The sequence below is a fragment of the Callionymus lyra genome, chromosome 3 (genome assembly GCF_982586985.1).
Source record: "Callionymus lyra chromosome 3, fCalLyr1.hap1.1, whole genome shotgun sequence".
NCBI lineage: Eukaryota > Metazoa > Chordata > Actinopteri > Syngnathiformes > Callionymidae > Callionymus > Callionymus lyra.
In genome coordinates this window covers 30070109-30096500 of record NC_141820.1, presented here as the reverse complement: position 1 = coordinate 30096500, position 26392 = coordinate 30070109, and the positions used below count along the sequence as shown (strand labels likewise).

At 38.4% G+C, this 26392-nt stretch overlaps 1 protein-coding gene across 6 annotated transcripts in view; it reads left to right on the top strand.

Annotated features, from left to right (window-relative positions):
* LOC148084431 (triple functional domain protein-like) overlaps window positions 1–26392 on the top strand; it is a 68236-nt gene that overhangs the window by 3820 nt on the left and 38024 nt on the right. For 5 of the 6 annotated variants that reach the window (XM_087787506.1, XM_087787502.1, XM_087787504.1 and 2 more), the window contains exons 2-9: window positions 9347–9397; window positions 17501–17575; window positions 20242–20356; window positions 21910–22102; window positions 23951–24055; window positions 24161–24357; window positions 24531–24777; window positions 25140–25262. In XM_087787506.1, the coding sequence (XP_087643632.1) occupies window positions 9347–9397; window positions 17501–17575; window positions 20242–20356; window positions 21910–22102; window positions 23951–24055; window positions 24161–24357; window positions 24531–24777; window positions 25140–25262 (1106 nt within the window). Of the gene's footprint in view, window positions 1–9346; window positions 9398–15552; window positions 15651–17500; window positions 17576–20241; window positions 20357–21909; window positions 22103–23950; window positions 24056–24160; window positions 24358–24530; window positions 24778–25139; window positions 25263–26392 lie in introns of those variants that run through there. The other variant, XM_087787505.1, reaches the window with a different exon arrangement.

Below are 26392 nucleotides of genomic sequence, written 5' to 3'. Positions count from 1 at the left end.
TGGAAGCCTGGCTCTGTTTTATTTTCAACACATGTATTTATTTATTCTACTTTGGTTTTGTAGTTGCCCTGAAACATCTGGGAGCCTTACTGACCATGTGCCCGTAATATCGATGTTTTTTTGTTTTTTTTTCAGAAACCTTCTGTGTCCTGGTGTCCATTACCTCTCAATCTCAACACAGATGCGCATGAATGATGTATTACTAGCTGCCCCTAACCCTTACTTTTGGGCGAACAAACCCTACGGCCATCTTGTCGTATTTGTAGCTACGCATGTGAAGCCCCTCTTTGACTGTTACCATAAAGCGTCTCCGGTAACCAAATATTTTTCCTGCGTAAGGCAATCGTAGTCGGTACAAATGAAGCATTTTGGACCGTACCATTAGAGAACCGAAGTACGGCCCCGCATCTTCATATGAACTCGCATTCATGGTACAATGCCGTGGCATATTTTCTGATCAGCGTCAACTCTCACCCATGACCTATTCTCCAAGACAAAGAAGCATTGACCTCTCAAGACACATTGTTGAAACGCTGCAATGCTTGACACTCGGAAGTATACGAGGTGCAATAAAAGGCACTGTGGCAGAAGGCCACAGCACTTTGGTCACTCAACCAACATGCATCGAAGCACTTTGTCTCCCTTTTAATTCACGGCTCGGTCCATCTCCAGACGATGTGAGAAGAATTGTTTTCTCTTTCAATATTTGTTAAATGAACGTAGAAACTCACGTCTTGCTCGTCTCGTCCATGATGTCATGTCTCGACTGAAGTGATTTTTGTCTCTGGTGATAATGTCGCCAACTTGTTATTGTTTGTTTTTTGCTTAAACGAAAGCTTTCGGAAAAAGTTTGGATATGGGTTTTTACTTTAAAGCGTTACTGGATCCAATTTTGGTAATGCTGCTCAGTGCTCGAACTTTAAGTGGACCATCAGCAACGGGGTGTGTGTGTTGTTTTGTCAAGGCATAAGTGGTCACCCATCAATCGACTACACAAGTTTTGTTTAGAATGACTAGGCATGGAAACGAACATGAACATCTCACAGAGCACACTAAGCATCATAAATGAAAGTAATATTTTGACAGAAAGTTGGAGTCCAAGTGTATGGATTCCTATGCATCTGTTGACTGTGCCAGAGATGGAAGGAATGAGGTCCAACTTCATGTTAAGTTAAAAGGATTCATGACTCAGGCCGTTTTAGTCGGGAAGATGTACAGACACACACACACACTTCCACATTCTGAGACTAATGGTTATTGATCCAGGTACAAAGATAATACACTTAAGATTCAGTTGATGTCGCTCTTTCTAGCTGGATGTTTTGCATCAGATTGATGAATGGTGACCAGTTCTCAGTTTAGTTCTTGTATTTAATAAATTTTCCCAAAAATATGATTTATTCTTTTAATTTACGTTGTCCATGAATCTTTTAAATCTCCAACAAACATATGTTGTGTGGCTCTGTGTCAGTGTGCTAATATGTACTTAGATATAAATGTTGTTTTGAAAACGTAACATAATTACAGTGGAAAGTGTGGTTTCATATGGGAGTAGCAAAGGACAGTAAAACATGTATATGGTCCGGTGATAAAAAGCACAAGCCGTAGTTTTCAAACTGAAAGACTTCTTCTTAATCGAGACCACATTAAGTACAACTAAGCAGGGCCTTTATTAGCAGCACTGGAATGACTAGCGGCTCAAAGTATGAATGATGTCAGTGTTTACAATGAGTTACAGAATCCTAAAACTGATCATAAACCAGTATGTTTGTGTTGCACGTGAACATCTATAAATCTTCTTTTGAACACAGGAACAGTCAAGTTAGATTCCAGGAAAATACTACTGTTTAAACAACAGCAAGTATGAAATCACAGTGCGATTAAAACACAAAATGTTGAGTGTTTGGCCTTATTAGCCTCAGACCTGCTGGAGGTGAGAGTTCATTGGATCAAACACACCAGTCTAATCCAGGCTGCTACTTATCCTGCGCGGGATTATAACCTGTGTGTCCTTGTTTGATGTGTGAAAAGGTAGGTAGGTGTGATTGTTATCTGATAAGAACCTTTTAAATGCTGCCAGGAAAACACTTCCTGTTTCCATTTGAGTAGAACCATTCTAGGAAACTAGTCTCATAACGAAATAAATGACTTCTTGTTCAGATGCTTTAATGTAAAGTATATGAATTAAAATGAGAAGTGCATTTCAGTTTTGTAACACTGGGAACGGGATATAAAGAAGGTTTAGTTATTGTGTTGACACTCTTTCAGTGTTTGCTTGTCCATAAGCATCTTAAACTAGTGAAGGTTGTTCTTTTTTTCTCCTCACCCACACGATCACGTCTGCCCTCACAGATTAGTGTCAGTCCCGACAAAAGGCCACCTAATAACATCTAACAGCAACTCGTGGTTTATTTTATTTTTAGCATTTTTTTTTATCTTGGTGCAACTTACAAAGCAAATAATGTTGTCTTCAATTACTGTGATAGATGAGGTCATGCGAGTACACTTCGAGTGTCTTCCAGAAACGACATGAAGTGGTTAAATAATTGAAGGTTTTCTTCGGTATTATAACTTTGTGTGACCATTATTAGTATTTTAAATGAAACGATGCGCTTTATATTGTATATATTCAAAAAGCAAAACATAATATCTTGTTGTTTTTAAACAACAAATTTGTGGGTGTGTGGTTTTAAACTCTAAAGTACCTATTTTAAAAGCCAGTAAAACATGTCCAAACAGGTTTTTTTTGTTGTTAGATGATATATCACCTACTTTTATGTCTTAGGAGATTTTCTGATGGCTGATGAAACTAATCAACATTCGCCGATATTTTTGACACCATGTAACTGTTAAAAAAAAAAAACATTCTTGAGAGATATTACCCATGAAGCTTGAAATGATTGCATTTCTTTCTTCAGTTTTTTTTATGAATAACTGGAATAATCCAGAACCGTCAATATTAGACAAACAAATATGAAACTTGCTCTTTCTCTGCTCTTAAATGATCATAATCTTGCTTTCAAGCATCAACGGGCTCTGTCACAATTTTTTACAAAAGGCAGCGTGTCCCACTTTCACCCTCTCATGGTGTTCTTGTTCGCTAATCTAATTTCTCTGGCGTGATAGTTAGTTGGTGTGAACGCTGGCTTGCTGCTCCGCTCTGGTCTCCAAACAAGCTGGAACAGGAGAGGCCAAAGAGTCGAGGGATTAAGGAGGGAAATGGGGAAAAGAAGGAAAAGAGGAGAGGTAGGTTAACGGAGCAACGTCTATAGAGATTTACTGATGTAGTTGTAGGTTACAGGAAGAGCGCAGTACCTTTCCTGTCCTGGATCTTTTGTTTGGCTTTTGTTACTCTCTGAAAATAAAAGGGATTCTGCTAAATACAGGTTGAAAAGAAAAGTAGCGCTGAAGTGTATGCCAAGATGTGCCCGCGCAGTTTGTACTTGTCAGAACTTCCAGAAAGAAGTAACAAATTTTGTAAACAAACGGATTGATTGAGGACGAGAAAATGTACAAGAATTTGCTTTTCTTTTGTGCGACGTGTAGGAGGTGGCAATGACAGAGGATACCAATCTAGGACAAGTCCTCCAAGACCAGTCTTTTTCTAGGAGGACTCTGGTGCATTCCAAAGTGCCTTCTCATTGTTGTCCGTCTCTCCTGTTTTAGACATACCCCTTGTCTGTAGATGGACGGTACCAAAAATAAACGGTAACAAAAGACCTCCACTTCTGTGAAGTCGGACCCTGTCTTAAGTGTACGTCGCTATTTTAACAATGGAGCAGCGAGGTCGCCAGCAATGACTGGACTAGTTTATTATGGCCTGTGATTAATACTGGAATATTGGAAGGAAGACTTGTCACTGTGCATTGGAAAGTGATTCAGACTCAAAGTACATCCATATTAAACATCTGTTGGCCATTTTATGTGATGTTTGCCAGTTTATTCTTTTGAGTTAACACAAACGGTTCTTTTAGATTCACATTTTAACATTTTTTAATCAAAGAGAAGTCACCATATGGTACCTTTCTCTGTCACATAATCCGCAGAATAATGTGGTTCTAATTTCAACTAGAAAAGCACTTGAGAGAGCGCAGACCTCTGCCAATTCACTGATTTGCACCAATATTGTATTTTCCACCAATATTATCTCCTTATTTATTTTCACAATATACTTTTTTGCATCTTAAATATTGTTGATTGCTTTTATCTCGATGGAACATGGAGAGGGCTACATCTTCAAATGATTCAGGGATCCAGATGGTAATTCAGAACACCATCAAAACCCAAACTTTGTTTTTTGTTTTATGATCATCTCCTGAAACCGTCGTTGAATTTTTTATTTTTATTTTCTTCAGTGCAACAGTGGCCCCATGTACAAAGACGTTTTTAGGGTGTTCTACCAGACTATGGCTGAACACTCGAATCCAGAAAATGGGGCACGTACAAAAATATGAAGATGTATGAATCTGCGCTCTACACAAATAAAAACACTTTTCCTTTGTACATCCTCATCGATGTAGAATTAATCATAGCCTTGTTCCTCCCTTTCTACGCCCTAATCTACATATTTAAATCATGTTTAAATGTGTCCGTGATTTTTCTCTCTGCGATCAGAAAAAAACAAATGAAAACATGACTGTAAACTGGATTATTGGTTATATTCCTTCATTTAAAACATTTCTGACATGGATCACATACTTAAATTTAAATTGGTGCGGATGTGTTCTGGTGTAAATGTTTATATTTTACATACAGGGTTGTTAATGCGAATACTTTATTTACAGAGACGTTCAGGGGATTATTTGAAACATCTTTAAATGGAGTATATCAAGAATAAAACTGTAAATCAGTAACTTAAAGCGCTGAGTAGTGATGATGATTTTCAAATCACAAATGAACAAATCATGAGACAGTGTTTTTATGTAAGTGTTTTTCAAGGAGATCGCTCCGATCATGTGATCACACGAGGGGAAACCTGCTTTAGCTGCTTTCATTCTGATGCTTTAATTCTATAAAAAGGACGTGATGTTGTTTCACAAGAACGTCTGTGACTCTCGTAGAGAAAGACTTGAAGCATCAGACACTGATTATTTTTGTTTGTTTTATTATAAAACAAGCTTATAATTCATTTACATTATTTTCTGAATTGCGTGAAATAGCGGATTAAAATATCCAGTATAAAACTAACAATTTTGTCTTGATAAATACAGATCAGTTTGGTGAATGAGAACATATTTATAAGTTTATCATTTAATATCCACGCATATAACTAGAAAACACTTGTGTTCATTGTTGATTCAATATTGATCATTAATGTAAGTCTGATGTGACCATCTTAAGGACGTACGCCACCTACAAACGTGTCAGGAATTCCAACCTTTTTAACGCTCTTTTCCTTATTGATACATATGGACTTTGACGTGGAAAAGTTTGTCCGCGCTTTTTTGAGCGTACTACACCTGGGCAAAGGCCCGGGGGCCACATGCCTGTATTTATGCGGCCCTCGTAATGTCAAAGTATGATCATGTATAAATGGTTCTAATGCATTAACAAATGTACTTTGTATTTATTATTCATTTACATTTCAACATAACACTTATTTACTTTTTTTGTGAACTTCTTCGAGTATATAGTAATCTCTCAAAACATTTTTTATAAGTTAGTTGAAGAAATGTTTTGAAAAAAACACAAGAATAAAATTGCAGCTTATTTAGCTTAATAAAAGTCACAACCTAATGACGAATGTCCTTTTTTTTCTTTTAGGCATTTTTTCGTCTTTATTTTTGCCTGACGGCCCCTAACAACATTCACATAATTTAATGTGGCCGTTGAAGAATTATAATTTCCCATCCCTGCCTTAGTACATGAGGCCCCAGGTCTTTAATTACTTGTATAACAAATATCCCGAAAATATACTAAGCAATGTGTATTCATTAGTGATTGTATTTAATATACAGTACATATAAATGCCTGGCTTTAATGCTCTCTTAGAAACTGGACAGAGCTCATTGAAACGGTCTGAAGTGAAAGCTAAGATATTTTACGACACTGTGAGTCAACAAGAAGTCTGTTCAATCTACTAAATGAACACACTCAACCACTCTTGATTTATTTCCATGAGCGTTTATTATTAGTTAAAGGTAGAAGTCATGGTTTTGTACGACTCATCAGGGACGTATTACAGAGCACTTAAAGTTGCAATTTAGTTTGTCATTTGCTCACCCCATTTGCTTTTAGATACAGATTATTTTTAGAGTCCTTTGCTTCGCAGCATAAACTGGCTTTTATTCAGTAGACTTTGGATAGGAGATACAAGAGGTGATGGCCACAGTGCCTTCATTATCTTGAAAGGTAAACACTGACTCACTTGCAATATATGATGTTTTATCATCCAATTGTTTAATAAACACATAGAAAAGCACACAATAAACTGCAGCTCAAGCTGCTCATCTGTACTCGTGGTGTGAATTTCATTTTACACAATATTATTCACACACAACTCGCCTGCATTACACACTGCATACTAGGAAAATAAAGTTTCATATCTTTAAGTGATACATGGATCCAGATGGAAATGTTTCACCAAAAATATTGACCATGTTATTTGAATGATCAACAACAGTAACAGGATTAACTCAATACGTCATCGTACAGGACAAAGTAATACAACGATAACAAAGAAACATTAACGTCGACCACAACATAAATAATGTCAGTGGGAATGACAACAACATGTATAATAATAACATTATTAACAACAGTAGGGAGTAACATCAAAAACATGAAAATAAGTATAATGTAAATGTTCTGAAAAGAAAAAGTATAAAAAAAGGGGCAGAAATACTAATACTCTTTCTCTTTAACTCTAAAATCTTGTATGATTACAGTTTAAATTAAAAAATATATTTAAACTTGGGTCAACTGACAAAATGTGATCGAAATAAAGACTCAAAACACCCACATAATCCATACATTTAAACGACTCAAATGAGTATTTTGTTATAAGCAATGTGACCTCAGCTGTCCAACAGCAGGCAATTACAGTTTTCTGTGTCCAGCTTTAATTGTTTTTCTTTGAATGTATTGTCCAGATCTATTGACTTTTAATAGTCAGTGAACCCCCTGGAGTCATGTACCCCCCCCCCCCCCACACACACACACACACACACACACACACACACACACACTGCAAGACTCCCCTGACAGCTGACTATTACTCACTGTGTTTGTGCTTCAACATCCCATTTAAGCCAGTGTGAACGAGACAATAGGAATTTTGAAATGAAGTGGGTCTTTCCTTTTTGCGGATGAGTCAAAGATGAGTGTGCCTGCTCAGAGGAGGGAGGCAGGGGCCCGTTGAAAGGGTGGTCTTGTGTTCATGCGGGCTCAGAGAGCGAGTGTGTGAGCGAACAGATCTTTCTCTGAGTTGGGTTACAGTTTCAAGAGCCAACTGTTTCAAGCGTGTTTGTGTTTAAGAGGGATTTGGATGAGCCTTTAGAGTTTTTTTCTTCACATAATCATTCATACATATGTATCCATCGCACATGGGTAGATCATGAGTCGGCAGGAATCTCATCCCTTCCTAAGATGCAGAGTAACAGCATGAACGGATGGAAGAAGAATACATCGGCAACACCAGCTTTTGTATTGTGAAGGATTTTTTTTAGACTTTTTAAGCAAACTGATGTTTGCTTTCCTCTACTCTTTGTTTGACATTTGGATTATCAACATGTCTTATTGTTTGCACGGAGCTTACATGTGAGCGACCGCGACTGTTTTGATATTCCCGAACACTATAGCTTAAAAGGACATCTCTGGCAGTACAAAAATGTGAGCTATGTGTTTGGTCTTTTGTTTGATGAGCTTCACTGACGCTGTTCCACTCTCTACTGTCATGTACTGTCATCCCATTCATTCTGAAGTTCTCCACTGCATTGGAGAAAATGGTCTTCAGAGCATCATCTTTGTTTGTCTGTCGGCAATATAATAAATTGCTGAAAAATGTATTTTCAATCGATATTCTTTATTTGATTTGACCTTTTGAGTAAATTGAGGTCTGAGGCTTTTAGCTAATTGTTTAGATCGCAATATACCACAATATTGTGAAACCGTTCGTGACCCAAATAATGTAATGTGTATCATATACTGAGGTTCTTGCTACTTGCTAATGTCTTCTGTGCCGCAGCTAATGTTGTTATCAGACAATGTCTTGTTAGCATACACACAAAACAACATTAGCCTATGTCCGGGGGCCTACTTTGCTAAACAAAGCAAATACTTCAAATTGTATTTGGAAAAGTCAACTTTTAGAATGTATTTCTTTACTTTTGTTATCTTAAGCATATGGATTTATTACCACATGTGTTTTCAGGACTGTATGTTCCCATTTAATAACCTATCAAAGTCAATTTTAAAATTGTTTTTTTGGCAGCATTCTCACCAAACGAGTCTTTGGTAGCGTGTAGTCTCAAATACTCTTCAATTGTATGAGTTTTTGTGTGATTGCTAAAACGAATGCTCTTCTTTATGTTTTACAAAAATCTCCTCTTTTAGGCCTCAGTGACTGTGGAAACCTGAGAATCCGAAGATTAAGGCAGTTTTGGTTTTGTATGTTCAGGGCAAAATTCCACCCCTAGCGCCCCCTGGGCCCCCACTTTGAAAACCACTGCTCTAGACCTTAATTGTGGACTTTAAAAGTTCATCGTCATGACTGGTTTGATCCAAAGATGAGCCGAAACATTGAAAACAATGTTGTATTGTAATGGCTGACTGTAACACACAATCGCCTTATTGTTGCAGAAATCATTGATCTGCCAACATTTTGCCTTTTTTTGATGGATGATCTGTCCTTCTTGGTATTGTTTACGCCAAACATATCTTCCTTCAACACTAGGTTCACTCTCGGTGTGGTCACCTGCCTACTTATAATGCATTATGTTTGCTCTGTCAGGCAGTAAAATCCTGAGAAGAGAAAGTATGATTATGTGTCTCTAACAAGGCTTCCTTGACGGTATCAAAAACGATGTCTTCCTCTCAGCCATATTGCTGCATCTTTGGCTTCTGATTGGATGAATGGACTGACTGTAGGGAGAGATGCAGGTCTAGATGCCTCTAAAGTATCCTGAAACTGTCTTCCTTCAGATCTACTGTTTGAATAATCTCCTTCTCAATTCTCGAATATTTGCTCGTAACTCAATATGATGATGGTGATACTTCCACAGTATCTAACTCTTCTTTCGATCGCCATTTTCCAAAATCCTCTGAAGATCAATTGCTTTTCAACTTAAGAAAAGTCTGCTTTAACTCCCTGTTGATAAAGTGTTTCTGTCTCTCTTTGCTTCTGCAGATGGATCTCTCTCTAAAGAGCCGAAAGGAGATGGATCGAGCCACACGGCAGGTAAATGATGACTTCAAACCGCAGCCACACTTGTGATGCAAATATAAAGCTCTGCTGGTGTAATGAGTAAGAACTTTTTGAAGTGAAATGTACCATCATCAGCTTCTACTTCAATTGATTTGGATTCAACACTGTCAGTAGAATTGTTGTCCTTACCTACAGTATATAGATGGATAGAGAAAACTTTATTGGTATATATTGGTATATAGTGGAACAATTGACAGTTTGGTATGAATGAATGAATTGACCTATTACTTTCTAATCATTGGGCAATATTATATATTATAATATATTTTTGTTTCATATGGACTAAAATGTTTTGTTTTTGTGTTTTTATTATTTATTGACTAGCAGCAGTTTTACTAAGAGCAAGAGGTCGTAGAAAAATCTCAGTTATGAACCGTTATAAGAAATGCTTTCAGGATTTTTCTAGTCGCTCAGAATCAGAAACTTTTATTGCCAGTGTTGTCAACACAACTGACACCAGGATGTTCATTGTTGGGTAATATACGAATCATATTTTTTAATGCAGCACTGTTGTATTCCACAATAAAAACGAATTAAAACTGCATTATTTGTCAATATATAGTTGATACCGGGATAAGTCAGTCTATCTAAAATGTTATATTAAATGTACAATAGGAAGTTTTCTTGTTGAATTAATACATTTATTGGGTGAAATGTAACCTGCCGGTATTGGGAATCTGTAATGGTCATATTGAAGAGTGGCTGAAACATCATCGTCATCATGAGACTTGGGAGTCTATAACAACACGCTTACTATTGGATGCATTTAGTCGGCATGGGGGCTCTTGCTTACATTTGGTGGGGGATTATGTGTCCCAAAATGTGTTTGTGTGATTTATTATTGACTTATGAATACACATTTTTACACCACACCTTTTAGCACGTTTTTTCAGGAGTATATAAGTATTTGCAGTGAATATTTACGAGGCTTCAACTTATATATTATGTTTCTTTACAACTGCAATTATAGTAACTAAATTAATGAACCTACTCTGTTTATTTCAATGTATGCTTAATTTGCCTTTATCTTTAAATCCCTTTATAACGTTATCTTAACAATCTCAAAGAAATGCATTTTACCGTTAAGTGAATTATTTAATTGCACAAGGGAAAAAATGCATGAAACAAGAACATAAAAATATTCGCATATTTAATCGCAATATTTAGGATAATAATCGCAATGATATTATTTTCAATAACCATTCAGCCCTACTAAGTATTGACTCTGAGGAGATATACAGTATATTGAGGAAGCGGAGGCCTCGTGATTAGCCCTGCACTAAGACAATGGAAGGTTTTATTGTTGTAGCAAATGTGTCGGATGTAAACATTACAAGGATCGAAACTAGCTGATTAATACACTTAGAAATCGCAGCAGTACTCACAAGCCGCAGAAGGAAAATATGTCTCCTAATCACTCCCAGTGTCCAAGAGAATAAGAAGTCCTCAACCTAAATCTAAAGGAGGACACTGAACTGGCAGGTTGCCTCACAGCCCCAGGGGGCCATGACGGAGCGACGGCTCCGGGACCAAGAGAGAGGGATGCGACTGAAACAACATGAATGTATTCATGACTAAACGATACTTCAGTGATCCTGCAATGCAACTTCCTCGTCACTTCCTGGCTAATGGATGTGGTCGTCGGCTTATGATGTCTTTCCATCTGTTGGCCCGGTGAGTTAAGCTACTGGTCTGAATGGGAGGATGAATGTGGTCGGGAACAAGAGGATGCTCTTATGTAACGGCCTTGAGGCTTCAGATGCACTGATGTGTTCAAAAGGACTGTTGGCTTTTTACTGACACTGACTCGTTTTGCTTTTTTTTAAATTGTAGGCTTGCATCTTTGTGTTATGTATTATTTAGTGCTTACCTTATATTAAAAACTTGTATTCAGATCACTGGCATATATTTGTGTACAAATTGTGTATTAGTTTGATTTTTAACGTCTTGAGTTTCTTCTTAGCTCAGCAATACAGCTCCTGCCATTTTAATTTTGTTGTTTGCATAGTATTGTCATCTCTACTTTTAATTATTTTTGTTTAGTAATTGCCGATTTAATCTGTATCAGATTAAAATTCCAGTATAGTTGGTGTATTTGAGGCACGACAAAACAAATGTTCGGAGTCTGAAGTGAGATGCTCTTACATACGTATTTCTGTCAAACTGGGCATTCCGTCTTTTTCTTACAACCTTCTTCTTCAGTGCTTTGAGTGATAACTTGTGGGATTAGATCATCTTTTGTCTTTGTCGTATGTATGATTTCAGCAAATCACCCGTTTCCTCTTAAAGTTTGAGGCCCTGTGAGTCAGCTCCTGTCTCAATCTGCTTCACTCACCCTTTCACTCTTTGACAGCCCAAGAGGGATTTTTTTCACTTATTTATTTATTTAGTTGTTGTTGTTGTTGTTGAGAGCATTGGAAATTTAATTTTCTGTTTTATATTTTCATCAGTATTGCAGTCACGTTTGACTAAGATTGAAGATGGATTTGCTACTAATGGTTGTGCAGACAAATATTATTTTGGATTAACTGTTGCCCTAGATCTTGATATCCCCTCAGACTGAGATAGATGTTGTGCTTGTTTGGGTACAAAATAGGCTTGAATAATTTTATTTTAACTTAATTTTAGCCTTTAATTAATGGAAGTGTTGATCACTCTCTCAAGTATTTAAAGTGACGGTTTATTATTTATTCTACTCACTTTGTGACACGCAGATAAGATGTTTTCAGATATGATCATCGGGTTAAAAAATAAATTTATTTTCTCCATTAGTCTTCTTTTCGTCTTCCCTCCTCCCTCGACTCTCTGTCCTGCTGTGTTTTGGCCTCTGACGTAATCCTGGCCCTTTTACTTGCTCAGCTAACCTACCCTTCTATTAGAGGTCTGGAAGAATGGAGTGAACTGAAAAAAGAGGGATGTGTATGAGAGCACTCTTGCTCAGTTGCTCAGACAGAAACCTAAATTGAGACATAAACAGGAGCCCTGAGAAGCAACTGGAAACAAAATGATGGTTTGCGATGCAATAATATGGACTTAAGTGACGCGGATTGATGATTTTACTGTCTCTTCATGACCTTGGGCATTATTTACAGGTCATCTCATCGAAGCACTATTATGAAGAGCGTTTACATCTCCGTGCCAAGCAAGTACATTCATACTCCTTGTGCTGTTTTGTATTTAGATGTGCATTCATGTTGAAATTTGCCTCTACTTGCTCAATATTTTCCGCATCTTGAGATTCTCTTTATTTATATAAATATAAAATGATTGTTTTTTTGGCTCTCTGATATTTCCACATTACCCCCAGTAACCCTTTTCTAAGACATCTTTTCGCTCACTAATGGACTTTTTGATAGTTTAATTGCAATGAAAAGTGCATTGAGGTTTGAAAGGATTGCTCAGACATGTGAAGTAGATTTGTTGCAATCTTTTCTGAAGTCTGTTACAGCATCACTAAATTTTTATTATAGATGGATTTGCAACGTACAAGTAATGTTTTGAAGATTATTTTTTTTTACATTTATAGTTATTTCATGTTTTTTCTCATTATTTCAATTCCCCCCCCCCCCTCCTTCCAGACCGTACACTTTTACTACATGTATAGTCTGGAAAATGGGCTTTTGTCAGTTTTTCCAGTTGTGGTTTCTTTTTCTGCCAGTAAAGTCATTAAAGAAAGGGGGAATAAAACGATAATTTATCGTGAGAATGTATTTCCAAGACACGTTATTAATTAAACACGAAGATATGTAGTAATTCATTTTGATGCAGAAACAGGTGGAAATATTTGAGCGAGGTTGTGCTCAGGGTTTCAAGTAATACCTCACAGCTATAAATGTGCCATTATATTTGTTGGAATACGTCAGACAGACCATCAATCTACTTTCTCATTGGACTCATGTCCAAGACCAAAGTTCAACACTTTTCCTGATATGTTGGTATTTTTTTGAACGATTAATTTTTTGTAGCTCAATATAATGGTCAGTTCATTTCAACATTACTTCTTAAGGCACATGCTCTGGATGTACAGTAGATCTGGATTCTTGTACACCTCCCTGTCGCTGGGAATTCCTGCAATGAGCACACATCCCGCGCAATGGAATCACTGGCATGCTGTGAATGTGGGACATCGGCAGCTATGCGGGGTTCTGGATTTTGACCCTTAACAGCTGGCTTGCTTGCGCTCTGGTAAGTCAGCTGCTGGCCATCATGAAAGCCTGTTTGAAAATGCTTTATAATCAAATAGAGAAGCGCGTGTAAATATGTGTGTGTGTGTGGAATGCAGCAGGCACCATTTCCCCTCACTTGGCTGACCATACCAACACGTCCCTTCGCTTTTAGGTTTGGCAGCTGTTACATATCCCCGTTTCTCTTCCCTCTGCCACTCCACAAAACACACAGGAAATATTTTTCACAGTGTGTCAGGGGGAGGTTACTGAGCGAGCCACTTTGTTGTTATCAGCCAGACTAAAGCCCACTTGACCTCTGCGGGACTGTGAAAGTCTTCAGCCTTTGAGGTGCCGTGCCTGCTGTTTACACACATAGACACGCTCACACGGACACACACACACACACCTGACCCAGTAACAGCCATGACCCTCCTGACCACCGTGTTGTCATAGTTTCCATATCTGACGTGTCACAAAGGGGGCTGTATCATGAGTTACCAAATCCCAGCACCACCCACTTATTCAGGACTAGTCATGTGATGGAATATTGAAGCCAGCTCTAAAAGATTCATCTTCTCCCCCAGAATCCTGAAACCAAGTTGTTATACGTGTTGATTTGATCATATTATTATCATCCATTTTACTTCAAAGTAAAACAACACTTTTTATTGAAAAAAAAAAAATAATAATAAAATGTACGTCTCTGTAATTATTTTACTTTATTCAGATTCTGCTTCACTTCACTCAGGGATTTATTTCTCTTTTCCATTGGGCTCCTGCTTTATTTAGCCATGACCAAATAATTTAGTTTTCTCAAGAGAAGACACAAAGTTAACACAGCAAAGGAAAAGGATTTACAACTTTAAGTGTAAAAGTTGATGAAAAAAATGTTGAGGTAAATCTAAACTATCTCTGTGTTTGCTAATGCTAGCTAGTTTTGCTGCAGCCACAGACGTTAATAGAAACATTTCTGAGGAAAACCAGCCAGCATCACACAACAAACACACACACAGAGCTAGCTCAAACAGTCTGGTTCTACCTCCATATTTCTATATCAAACTTTACTCCTAATGATTAAATCCTTTTCATCTATTTCTGTTAGTAATTGACTCTGTTTAGAGAAGAAAAAGACATTAATTTTACAGTTGGATTAGAACAGAGCAAATGAAAATACCATGTGTAATGTAAAACTTGTAACTAGTGTGTGTTCATATAGCCCATTACTTTTGGCAAATAATCCCAAGATCTGTTGGCACTTGTTTGTGTACAGTGGTTACGGCTGATCATTGTCTAAATATTAGATTTCAGGTTCGGATCATTGGATTGATAAACTACCGTTCAGTTTTTTGTCAATGTTTTTTTTAAATATAACTGAGAGATTGCCCTAAAATATGAAAATCCAAGGTAAATGCGTGCAATTAAATGAATTGTACTGCGTTCCAGCATCAACCAACATGTTATCCAGGGGTAAATGGAAGTCTTGTTTTAATAGTAAGTGAAACCTCAGAATATTTGCGCCAAGATACCATCCCAAACTCTGGGGATTTCCTGAATCTCAATTCTTCTCTGACACTAAGCAGCTTGTGCAGGTGCGTAAATGCAACATAGGCATGTTGTTATTTGGGCCCCTCCTACACACGGAGGATTACCTTAAGGAACCTGCCTTTCCAAAAGGCTGGCAGATTAGCAGCTCACCTACTGGTACGTGAAATGCACAGAGTTCACATCTAGACGGCGTGTGACTGCATGGAAATGTCTGCAGATTTCTTTCCACGTAGACAAGCAGCAGACGACCAAATTGGGCAGTTTCACTCGTCTACTGGTTTGGAATATCTCTGCAGAAAAACCCAGGATTAGATGGAGCTGCTGTGGACTGGGATGCTTTCAACACTTTGTTCCATTACTTGATGATGGTGGCAGAACGTCTTCCTGGCTGTAATTAACAAAATGTTTCCAGGAATTTCGATATTTCAAGGAGGAAATTTCAAGCATGACTTGCTTGGCTACCTGCTACATGTGGCAGTTTGCCCAGAAAGGCTCCACTTTTATCCGGTTAAGAGGTAAAACATTGCGTGAGAGAGTGTTTGTTTGTGTTTATAGTGATGTATGCAATGGTGTGTATTCCTTTTGCATACCCTCAACTGTCTTCTGTCCACCCTGAAATGTATAAATAAGGAATAACTTAATAAACTGAAATGATGAGTTAGTTGCACGTTGGTTCTTTTTTTTCAGGATGGTAGATTTTTAAAGTAATGTCTGTCACCTGTTATGGAAAACATGTAATAATATAACTAGACTCAACAGTAATGACCATGATATACCTAGTGCTCGATAAACGCGTATAATAATCACTCCGAGTGCCTCTAGATCAGGTGTTGCCAGTGCCTGTGGGCACTTCAGAACCCCCCCAAGGACTGCTGATGGTGCCTATGAGACATTTTCTAAAAATAACAATGATCACAATGAAGCTCTGTCTTTTGAAAACATTACATTTAATCTAAAAAATAAAGCAGGTGTGGGTCCTGATTTTCAAATGCCGCAGCTGATAAAAATGGGGAAATATTTAATGCATAAACATCTTTTGTTGTTACTATTGTTGTTGTGTCTATCATTTAGTTGTGGTAGTTATTAGTAACATGTGAGCAGTCTCTTCACATTGTTTTACTCCAACTACTATTATTTCCATCAATATAAAAACCTAATTTTCCGTATGAGATTTCCAGAGGTATTAATGGTGTCAATCTGATCTATTTGTTGTTTTAATAACTAAAAAGTTATTCGTTTCGTTTTTTATTTATTTAGTTTGTACCAAACAGGACCTGGTAGCGTTTCGTACAAGTCGTAAAGTAGCCCCGCGTCTCAAAAATGTTGGTGGCGCCTGCTCTAGACACTGTAAAGAAGTTGAATGTTTTGCAGACACCTCCAAGCAGCTGAGCTGTCTTAAAGTAGTCCATGAGACTGCTGGCCATTAGCAGCTGCTCAACTTGTAATTGAGTCAGATTTTTATCTCTTCACCGATGGAGCCGAACGATTCCCCCCTTTACAGATAGCATCAGTTAACCACTCTCTGAAATTGTTATTGGGTCAAAACTGACACATGCCAATTTGTCTTTTAATTTAAGTCCTGACATTGTTTTCACTTCTGGTTTTAAAGCTGGAATCTGACCATAGAGGAATTTTGGTTATTGTTGTATTCTGTTTACTGTTTTTAATCTAGTAGCAAAACTACTCTCTAGTAATGCACATTTAAGAGATAATATCAGTTTTACGATATTTGATGTTGCAGGAGTGTCCCTACACATAACACCTTACGGAGTGTTTTCTTCACATTAAACATAGTTTAACTTGAATTTAACCATAAATTTGGATCCAGTTAAATTAAATTCATCAAGTTTTTAATAATTATCAATCATATGCAACTAGTATTACTCAGTTTCAGTATCAACAGTGTGTTAACTGTTTTAACAATGATTATAAGCAAAGAAAATGGTTGATGGCATGAATGTTTAGTGAACACATCCTGAAAGGAAATGTAATCCCGCAGTTCACATTACTAGAGTTGTGTGTGGTATATTTTTTTGTAGCTGTCTTACTGAAGTACAGTGGAAAAAATGGAATGAAGTGATAAAGTATAGATTGAAATGTGGGTCCCTAAGCAGTGTAGATAGAGGATTCATAGAGGACATTACACCAACACAAGTGCCTTGTTTTCACAAGGCAATTATGTGTTGCAGTGATAAGTTGTTTAAGGTAGAATTCTAGACCTCAGGTTTGAATTTGAAACCAAAACCCTGTGTTATCTTGTGTATAATTACAATAAACAATGGCAAAGTACGATGTATTTTGTACCATTTTTCTACACCTTATGCAAACAACTTGTTTGTGACATTCTCATTTTCTTTTGTTTTAGGTTATAGAAGAAATGAGGACATGAGAGCAATGGAGGTTCTGCCCATCCTGAAAGAAAAAGTTGCCTTTTTATCAGGTAAGACAAGAAAAATGTGATCTGTTTATTGTTGCATAATATCTTGCTTCAGGGGTTGGGAATTTCCTGAAGCAAAATCACATTTCTATGTATGCATTTTGATTAGTTTCCTATAAAGAGACACAGAAATACTGTCAATAATAAGACATATACATTTTTGTAAATTAAACTAAATTCGTTTTATTATTATTATTCAGTCACATTTGTTATATTGCCGTTTGTAGAAAATTCAGTTGATGTTGTTTAAATACAAATATTTTTATTTAGATATATGAGTTGTCGTGTTCTTTTACCATAGTTGATTGAAAGTATTATCATCAAGATGAAGTTCTATTTTTTATAGCATAGTTTATAGTTTCTACAATAGTTCATCAATTATATTAAAATGAAAACTAACAGGAATCTGCAGGACAAAAATGTATATGTGACACTCAAGTATATTGTCTGCAGAAAACACAAACAATGATTTGTTCAACCTGTATGGGAAGAACAGCAGCAGCAGATTCCTTGAATATTAGACGTGTTCCATACGGAAACAGCCTCACACATACTTGCATAGTCTCACTGGTGTAATGATGGGAAAGCTTCCTGCCTGATCATCATCATCATTTGTACGGCATGAAATGTTCCCCCAGGGTGGAAACAGCAGTGGAGTAAAGCAGAGCTGCATCGCTGTAGCCAAAAAACATGAATTCTGTTTCATAATCATGATTCCTAGTAACTGAATTTGAGTCATGTTAATTTCAACTCTGTGATAAATGTTAATGAATGTCTATAAAAACATGTATTGTTCAAGGGAGGACATGTTGCAATTCTTACTTTAACTCTGACTGGGTATTTGTTATGATCCAATTAAACTAAACGCTGACGCTCATTGTCTGCATGTTAAGAAGTTATTCATATTGGTGATAGTTGCTTCTAGTTCAGGATGATATGAGCTTTGAAATGACCTGTGTTTGACACACATGACCCTGTATCATGTCTGGAACCCAATGAATGGATTCCATGCAACTGAATGTACTTATCAATCTCAGAGGTCCCCTGATGGAGATCTTAACATTAGAAGTAGTGGTGTTAAAAATTATAAATTAACTTAAATATCAAAATATTATTTTTTTGCACTATTCCGTACCTTTTTAAATATCTGTTAATTACTCAGTATAACCTGTTAATTTGGTTTTGTTATTAGAAAAAAGGGTTTGGTTTGATAATGTATAATTGGTGTTTGACATAAACCCTCACATATTATTGTTCTAACAATCTTTGTATGTTCTATAAACACGAGACCGCTCATCAACGAGCCCAGTTAACTGACACAAACGGATGTGAACTAGGTTAGCTGCCACTGCTCTTCAACTGTGCTTTTGAGGGCTGAAATGAAATTGCAGTCATGAACGCTTTGAATCACAGAACCATGACTCCAGGATACTGGAGGAATACAAAGAAGCGTTGCCATGGCGATGACTTACTGTCAGCGACTCCATCCTGTAGTAATCACTGTCACAGTAATTGGCTTTAAATAGCAGAAGGGAAGGAGGGAAAGAGGTAGAAGCGAGGTGGATGCAGAGAAGGAGGGTAAATGAGCTAAGCCTATTACCCAGAATCTGCGGCCGGGTTTGTGCTCACTCATGTCGAAGACGTAGGCACGTGAATGTTCCTTCTCTCGGCGTTTGTTCCTTCTTTCCTTACAAGCAAGTGCGTGTAGCAATGGGTCATAGGAGTTCAGCAGAAGATGTCATCGTATCACTTCATTAAACATTTACCTGCCAAAAAACTATGTTATGTAATTCATCCTCATCTACTCTCTTCTCCCCTAAAGCTGCACGCACTGAAATAAGTCATGTTCCTCCCTATATTTGACAGAAGACTCGAATGTCAAATAATAACCAGTTCTGTGACATTGATCTGGCAAAAACAGTGCTTTTGGGCATTCCATGTTTTTCAGTCTGACACACGATACGCACAGAGTTGCTACTTTATTGCATAGTGAGCCATTAATGATCTTCTAACCATGAGTGTCAGAAGTTGATCCTCTTGAACTGCTTCACACTCTGGTGCAACCCATTTGCTGGAGGTCAAGGCCTGGTGGAGCCAGCAGAATGATGGGCTTACAGTAGTAGACTAAATTGCCAATTAAACTTTTGAGAAATTAGAATCTGAAGTAAAAGTTGACATCGCTAATTAAAATTGCAGAAAACTTGCAGCCTAATGTTGTTTTATATTCCAATATATCTTTTGCCAATATTTTTTTGCATCTGTTTTCAAATAAAGTATGAAAACCGCACTAGCAAAGCCAAAAATAAAACCTTAAGAAATATATTTGGCTGCTAAATTTTATTACTACTCTACTCTAGTCTACTTTTAGTTCCTATTCCGATATTGTTTTTTCAACCAGTATTAGAAAAAATAAAAAATAAATTCAGCCAATATATATATATTTTTTAATGCAAATTTTAATAAGGTTATACTATAAGCCCATAAAATAACTTGTGTGTTGCAAAGTTATTGCAAAAATGCAATAAAAGCAGCCATAAGCTGTGCAATGCATCTTCAAGTGCTTTGCAATAAAAAAGAATGGAGTCTTCATGTCTAAATGAGGATGAATCCTCCTTTCCTGCATCCCTCTCCTCCTCACTCACTCGCCCGACTCTGCTGGTGTGTTCCAGGTGGTCGAGACCGACGCGGAGGTCCGGTGCTAACGTTTCCCTCCCGCAGCAACCACGACAGAATACGAGTGGACGACCTGCGGAGACTGATCGCATACCTGGCCGGCATCCCCAGGTTTGACATTTACCGACGTTCATTTGCGTGTGATGTCGAGAAGAAGACAGGATTACTCTGCTAATAAAGAGGATCTGTAGGCATGATATCGATGTGAGCAGGAAAAGGAAAGTGATCAAAACCTCAAGAGCACTTACCATGCTGCAATTGAAAGCTACAGTGATAAATAACAGAAATCGAGTATAGTATAGGCAGGGAGGAGGTGGGTGATGGGAGGATTAAACCTGAGAGAGAGAGGGAAGAGAGAGAGAGAGAGCGAGCGAGCATGTGTGAGTGCGAGTAAGTGTGTGTGTGTGAAAGCAAAACATAGTGTCGCAGTAGCAAAAGCGGCGCAGCAGTGGTAGTAAGTGTGGAGCCGTTACAGGTAAACAATTCAATCTTGTCGCTACAAACATTCCCATCAACGTCTTGGACGTTCATCCGTCTTTCTCGTTTCATATTCTTGTTTTTCATTCTGCCGCTTCAACTAAATTCGGCGTCCAATCTGGACAGAACTCATATCGCCTCTGCCATCATGTCACGTTGCTCTCATCCTCATTATGCAGCTGTGTGGTGTTTGGAGTTTCTATTTTTAGGATCGTACTCCGACTTACACAGGCAAGGAAATGTATAGATTTGGGAAGAAAGCGGAGATTTTCGATCTCCCGCTCAAGTTTGCAGGGTTTAAGAAATGGCATGATTATTTTCTGCAGAATACATTGCATGCAAATGTTGTGGGTGGTGTCTCTCGCTCAAGACTCTGTACATGCGGTTTTCAAAAACATATTGACGGCGTAACATTGACTAGTAAAAATAGAGTCTTCAGTTACAGTATGTATCGTGTTAAATACACAGAATACCTCTTAAAGTTTGTTCCTTGTTTGTTTATAACACAGCTATTTCTTATCATCACTACATAAAACATGTCATTGTAATGTATATTTATTTCAGCTCCATGTATTATGTTGTTTTTTCTTTTTAAATTGTGATTCTTTTTGTAGGCTAATTACAGAGGTGTACTTCTTTACATTCACTTGGAACTTTTGACTTAAAAAAACAAGAAAAAATACATATTTGTTTCCACTGATTTATTTATTGTTCTTACATTAGAAGAATAACATGGTATTTAATTGGTGTATTGTTGTTTAAGTAGCATCTCTGATAGCGTTGAACCACTGAATGTTTGTGTAACAATTCTACATGCGGGTAAAAGTGTTGCTAATGACAGTAAACGTTAGTTTTGTCCATATATGTTGGCGTGTCTGCGAGTGTGTGGGTGTGTGAGATGTTTGCTGCGTAGGCTTTTCACTGTATAGAAAATGCGTCACACTCATATGTTGTGTTTGCTCTGCTCTATTCTTTTTTTTTCCTGCTCCCCATCTCTCCCTCGTTCTCCCATCCCCACACCTGTCATCTCCCTCTCTGGATTATGCTCTCGACTATCTGTCACTGCACCCCCCCCCCTCCCACCACCACCATCTCTCCCTCCCTCCTGACTCTCGTCCTCCTCCTCTCCCTCGCTCCCTCCCTCCTCTCCCATTCTGCCCACTCGCGCCGACCTCGCTCCATCTCAGCGAGGAGGTTTGTAAACATGGCTTCACGGTCATTGTTGATATGCGTGGATCCAAGTGGGACAGCATCAAGCCGCTGCTGAAGATCCTGCAGGAGTCCTTCCCGTCCTGCATCCACGTCGCACTCATCATCAAACCCGACAACTTCTGGCAGAAGCAGAGGACCAACTTCGGTAGCTCCAAGTTCGACTTTGAGGTAAGAAGCTGTTGATATCTCTTATAAACAATATAATTTAAGGATGTTTTGGTGAATTTAATCGAGATAATCCAAACATCTACCCTTTGTATCTTAATTCAATTGTAAATATATGGCTGTTCATTATATACTACAACCTTGAGTCATGATTGTTGAATGAATTTATACTCTGTGTTTTGGTTTATTTACCTTTTCCTTGATGGGGAAAACAATTGCAGGAAGTATCTCTTGTACGATGAATCATAATATTGGTAGGAGATTCTCACGCAGTTGCTTAATTTAGTTGCTGTTGGCAGAGTTTCCCTCCTTGTCTCCACCCTCGACATTGAAAGTCGCGATTCTGCTTCCTCCTGAGGGACGTGTCATCTCTTTCAAGCTGAAAAAACAAAGCTGTAATGAGTATTGTAATACATGTTTTGTTTGACAGATTTTGTTTAGATACGCTGAATTGTGAGTTTTCTTCTTTTGAAAAACCAGCTACATCACTAAATAGCTCTGCACAAAAAGACTAACTTCCTGTTTGTCTGAGTAGAACAGGATTGACACTGATTATTGAGAGGCTAATAAGATGGGTTCAAACTTTACTGTGTTTAAAAGGAAACATCCTTTATAATAAAAGCCCAATTTTTTTAACCATACCATTGTTATCATTGAATCTCCTGTTACCCTTTACTTTACAGAAATCGATTAAACAAACAATATAATACACAATAGCAATAATAATATACAATACGACAACTAAGAACATTTAACATCAAGAGATGATACTGTAAAACTAATCATGCACAATAAATAATAGAAATATAGAATCAGCTGTGAGTTTAAGTGGCTCAGTTTAAGAGTCCAGAGCCACCAACTGCTGCTGTAAATCCTAAATAATGGTGTAGATGCAATAACATTACGATAACAAGCTTTAATACTGTCGCATCATATTCAGGTTTCTTGACATGATGATCAAACTGTAAAAAAAAGATGTCATAACATTTCAAAATGGCATCCGTCAGGCTGGGACCAGTTGCCTTGCTTTGCTGCTCTCGTTCCTTCTCTCCATCAGTCGAACTACAGTATCAGTGTCAGCCTTTTTAAGCCTCTCTGGCCCAAATACATATTGTATTAAAAAGTCGTCAAAGTCTGTATTTGCATTAAAATGAATTTTATAAGTCTTCAAAATGTGATCACATAATTAACATTTTATGAAAATCTAGTGATTGACATGCAATTATAATAGAACTATTAAAACAGTGAAGCACTTACAGATGGGACTCTCAGTAGATGCACATCACAGTTATACTTCAACACGATTCATGTCTCAACGTAAAGAGTTTTAGATGGGAAGGTGTAAATTAGATGGGACCTTCCTGTCCAACCAACATTTTTCTTCATTACTGAAAGCAGTACCAGCCATGTATTTTGTGTTTTTAAAAATAATGGTTGCATCAATTCGTTATTTATTTCTTTAATCTCATTGAAATATAGGAACACCACAAAGTTTAGGAGGCATCAAAGCTGGATTTTTAAAAATGTATGTACTGTTCTTATCGTCGATTGCGACAAGTGGTTCCATGTCTTTCAAACTAAGAATGTATCTGCATTACTGGGCCTACACGAAGCAGTCGTCCTTCTCCCTCCCAGCATCTCTGGCCATGTGTGTGGGGGTGTGTGTGGAGGTGGTTCAGCAGAAGCACAGAGGCAACCAAGAGAGAGAGAGAGTTCGCCTTATTGTTGTCTCTTTGAGTGCTGTGTTTGTGAATGCCACCGAGGTGGTGGGCCATCAGAGGGGGGGTGATAACGTTGACATTGAGAGGGAGTTCAAGCAAAACAATCCTCTCAACCTGTGTTTTTGTCTAGACCACAATGGTTTCGTTAGAGGGTCTGTCGAAGGTCGTGGACCCTTCCCAGCTGACGGCCGACTTCGATGGCAGTTTGGAATACAATCACGACGAGTGGATCGAGGTAAAGCGGTTTTTCGTTCATAAATATATATCCTAGGGAGTCCAGTGCGTGACACGAGGCTTCTTCATGTCATGCTGATGGTATCTGACGATGGTGCTCCTGCAGGTACGGGTGGCGTTTGAAGAGTTTTCCGGTCATGCCACCCAGATGCTGGCCCGTCTGGAGGAGATGCAGGAAACGGTGTCGAGGAAAGACTTCCCGCAGGAACTCGAGGGAGCCCGGCGGATGATAGAAGAGCATGCAACCTTAAAAAAGAAAGTGATCAAAGCTCCCATCGAGGAGCTCGACACAGAGGGACAGAGGTCAGTATTGGTTTGTCTGAACGGACAAAAAAATACTGTTTAGAATAAACGTTTATGAAAAGGAAATGGCATTTAAAGTGTTTCTAGGTCTGTAATATGCATTTACTCTGGACACAGTCTTTTACTTGAGCTCCTCCTTCTTTCTGATACCTTGAAAACTTGTCCACGTTCAGATTACTCCAGCGGATACAGAGCAGCGAGTACTTCTCCAACCGAAACGGCAGCACCGGTAGCAGCGGGGGGAGCAGCAGCAACGGCGGGGTCTGCAACGCAGACACCCAGGGTCTCGCCCCGCGGATCACCCAGCTGCTGGAGAAGCTCCACTCCACCCGGCAACAAGTGCACCAGGCCTGGCACGTGCGCAAGCTGCAACTGGACCAGTGCTTCCAGCTCCGCCTTTTTGAGCAGGATGCAGAGAAGGTGTGTGTGTGCGGTACATAGTTGATCTTAAAGCCTCGCTGTGAGTTAAACGTCTCTGGTGGTTGACATGGAAACTTGAAAATAAAAAAGGCAGAGAAAACTATGAAATGATGGAGTGAATGGAATAAAACAACGGGCTGCAGCAAGAGATAGAAGCGGTTCTTGGATGCACTGCAGCAGAGCCTGTTGCTAGGACACCACTGGCCATAAGATGTTTTCAATGAGAGCCATAGAAAATACTCCTCGTACCGGTTCATGTGTAGAGATGACACAACGGCAATGCAGGAACACAATGACTCACTTCTACCGTTGAGAGGCTTCAGTTTGGTGAAGTCACTCTGTCGTGCGTCCGTCCTCCTCAGATGTTCGACTGGATCATGCACAACAAGGGTCTCTTCCTGGCGGGCTACACGGAGATCGGCAACAACCACCCCCACGCCGTGGAGCTGCAGACGCAGCACAATCACTTCGCTATGAACTGTATGGTAAGACACGCTTTTCTTTACGGCAGGACAGAATGTTTTCTCGCCCACGCTGGGTGTTACGAGTTCCTGACCTCGGCTACATAATCTTTTAGTTATAGTACTAAACCTTGAGTGCAGCCGCCGTGCACGTGTGCACGTCCAGTGCATCTGCAGGGTCAGACAGTCAACAACCGGGTATTAAGTCATCTCGGTGTTAATCCACACTTGTGTAACTTTATGAAAGTGTCAAGTGTTTCCGGGTGGAATCTGCTTGTTTATCGCAGCTTCTTTTTGTCTTTTTTAAATCTCCAACTAGTCAGCAAGTTTTCAAAGAATATATTTAAACGCACATATGAGATTTGCATCAAACCAACATTAGAAATATTATTGTCAGCTGGGCGAGTTCGATATGATTTAAGGAGATCTGTGATGGTAAATGTGTCATGTGTCTCATTTCATTCACTCTGCATTCATTCAGTGCGAGAACCTTCACACACAAAGACATTAGAGAGATTGAAGGTGTTTGTGTAACTGTTCTCACCCACCTGAGTAAACGCCTTTTGTTTGTTCTTGTTGTGGTGCATTGTTGCCTTAACTTTCAAGGAAAGTCTTGTTAGCCACATGCTAAACACAGTTCCTGGATGGAGTCTGGATTCTGGATGAATCGTTCAAATATCTCTGAATGAGCATAACATTTTAATGTGCTAGGACAGGTGTGTCAAAAGTCCCAAAAAACCCACAATTTTAAGCTGCTTGTCAATGTTAGTTTGTGTGTGATGTGTCACATTTTGAACTTCCGAATTAAATCTTTCTTGAATTGGCCCCCGCTTGATATTAATAAGTTTGAAAGTGGCCCTCTTTGATAGCCATGTACTAGCACACCTTTCCTTGGGGAAATGTTTCCTTCAAAGGGAGGATTCAGTCGATGATCCTTTGTGTGAGTTCCCCTTTGTGTTAATGTTGATGTCGCTAGGATTGTAGTTTCCTATAGGAATCTATCAACTGTATCAATTTTTTATTTCCCTTGGGTGACAGCACTGTGGTCTTATGTTTCATACCTTCCATCTGAAAGTGGAATATAAATAAAATAAATAAAGGTGTTTTGTTTTCGATACATTACCATAGCTGTATATTATGTATAAGCTTTATCA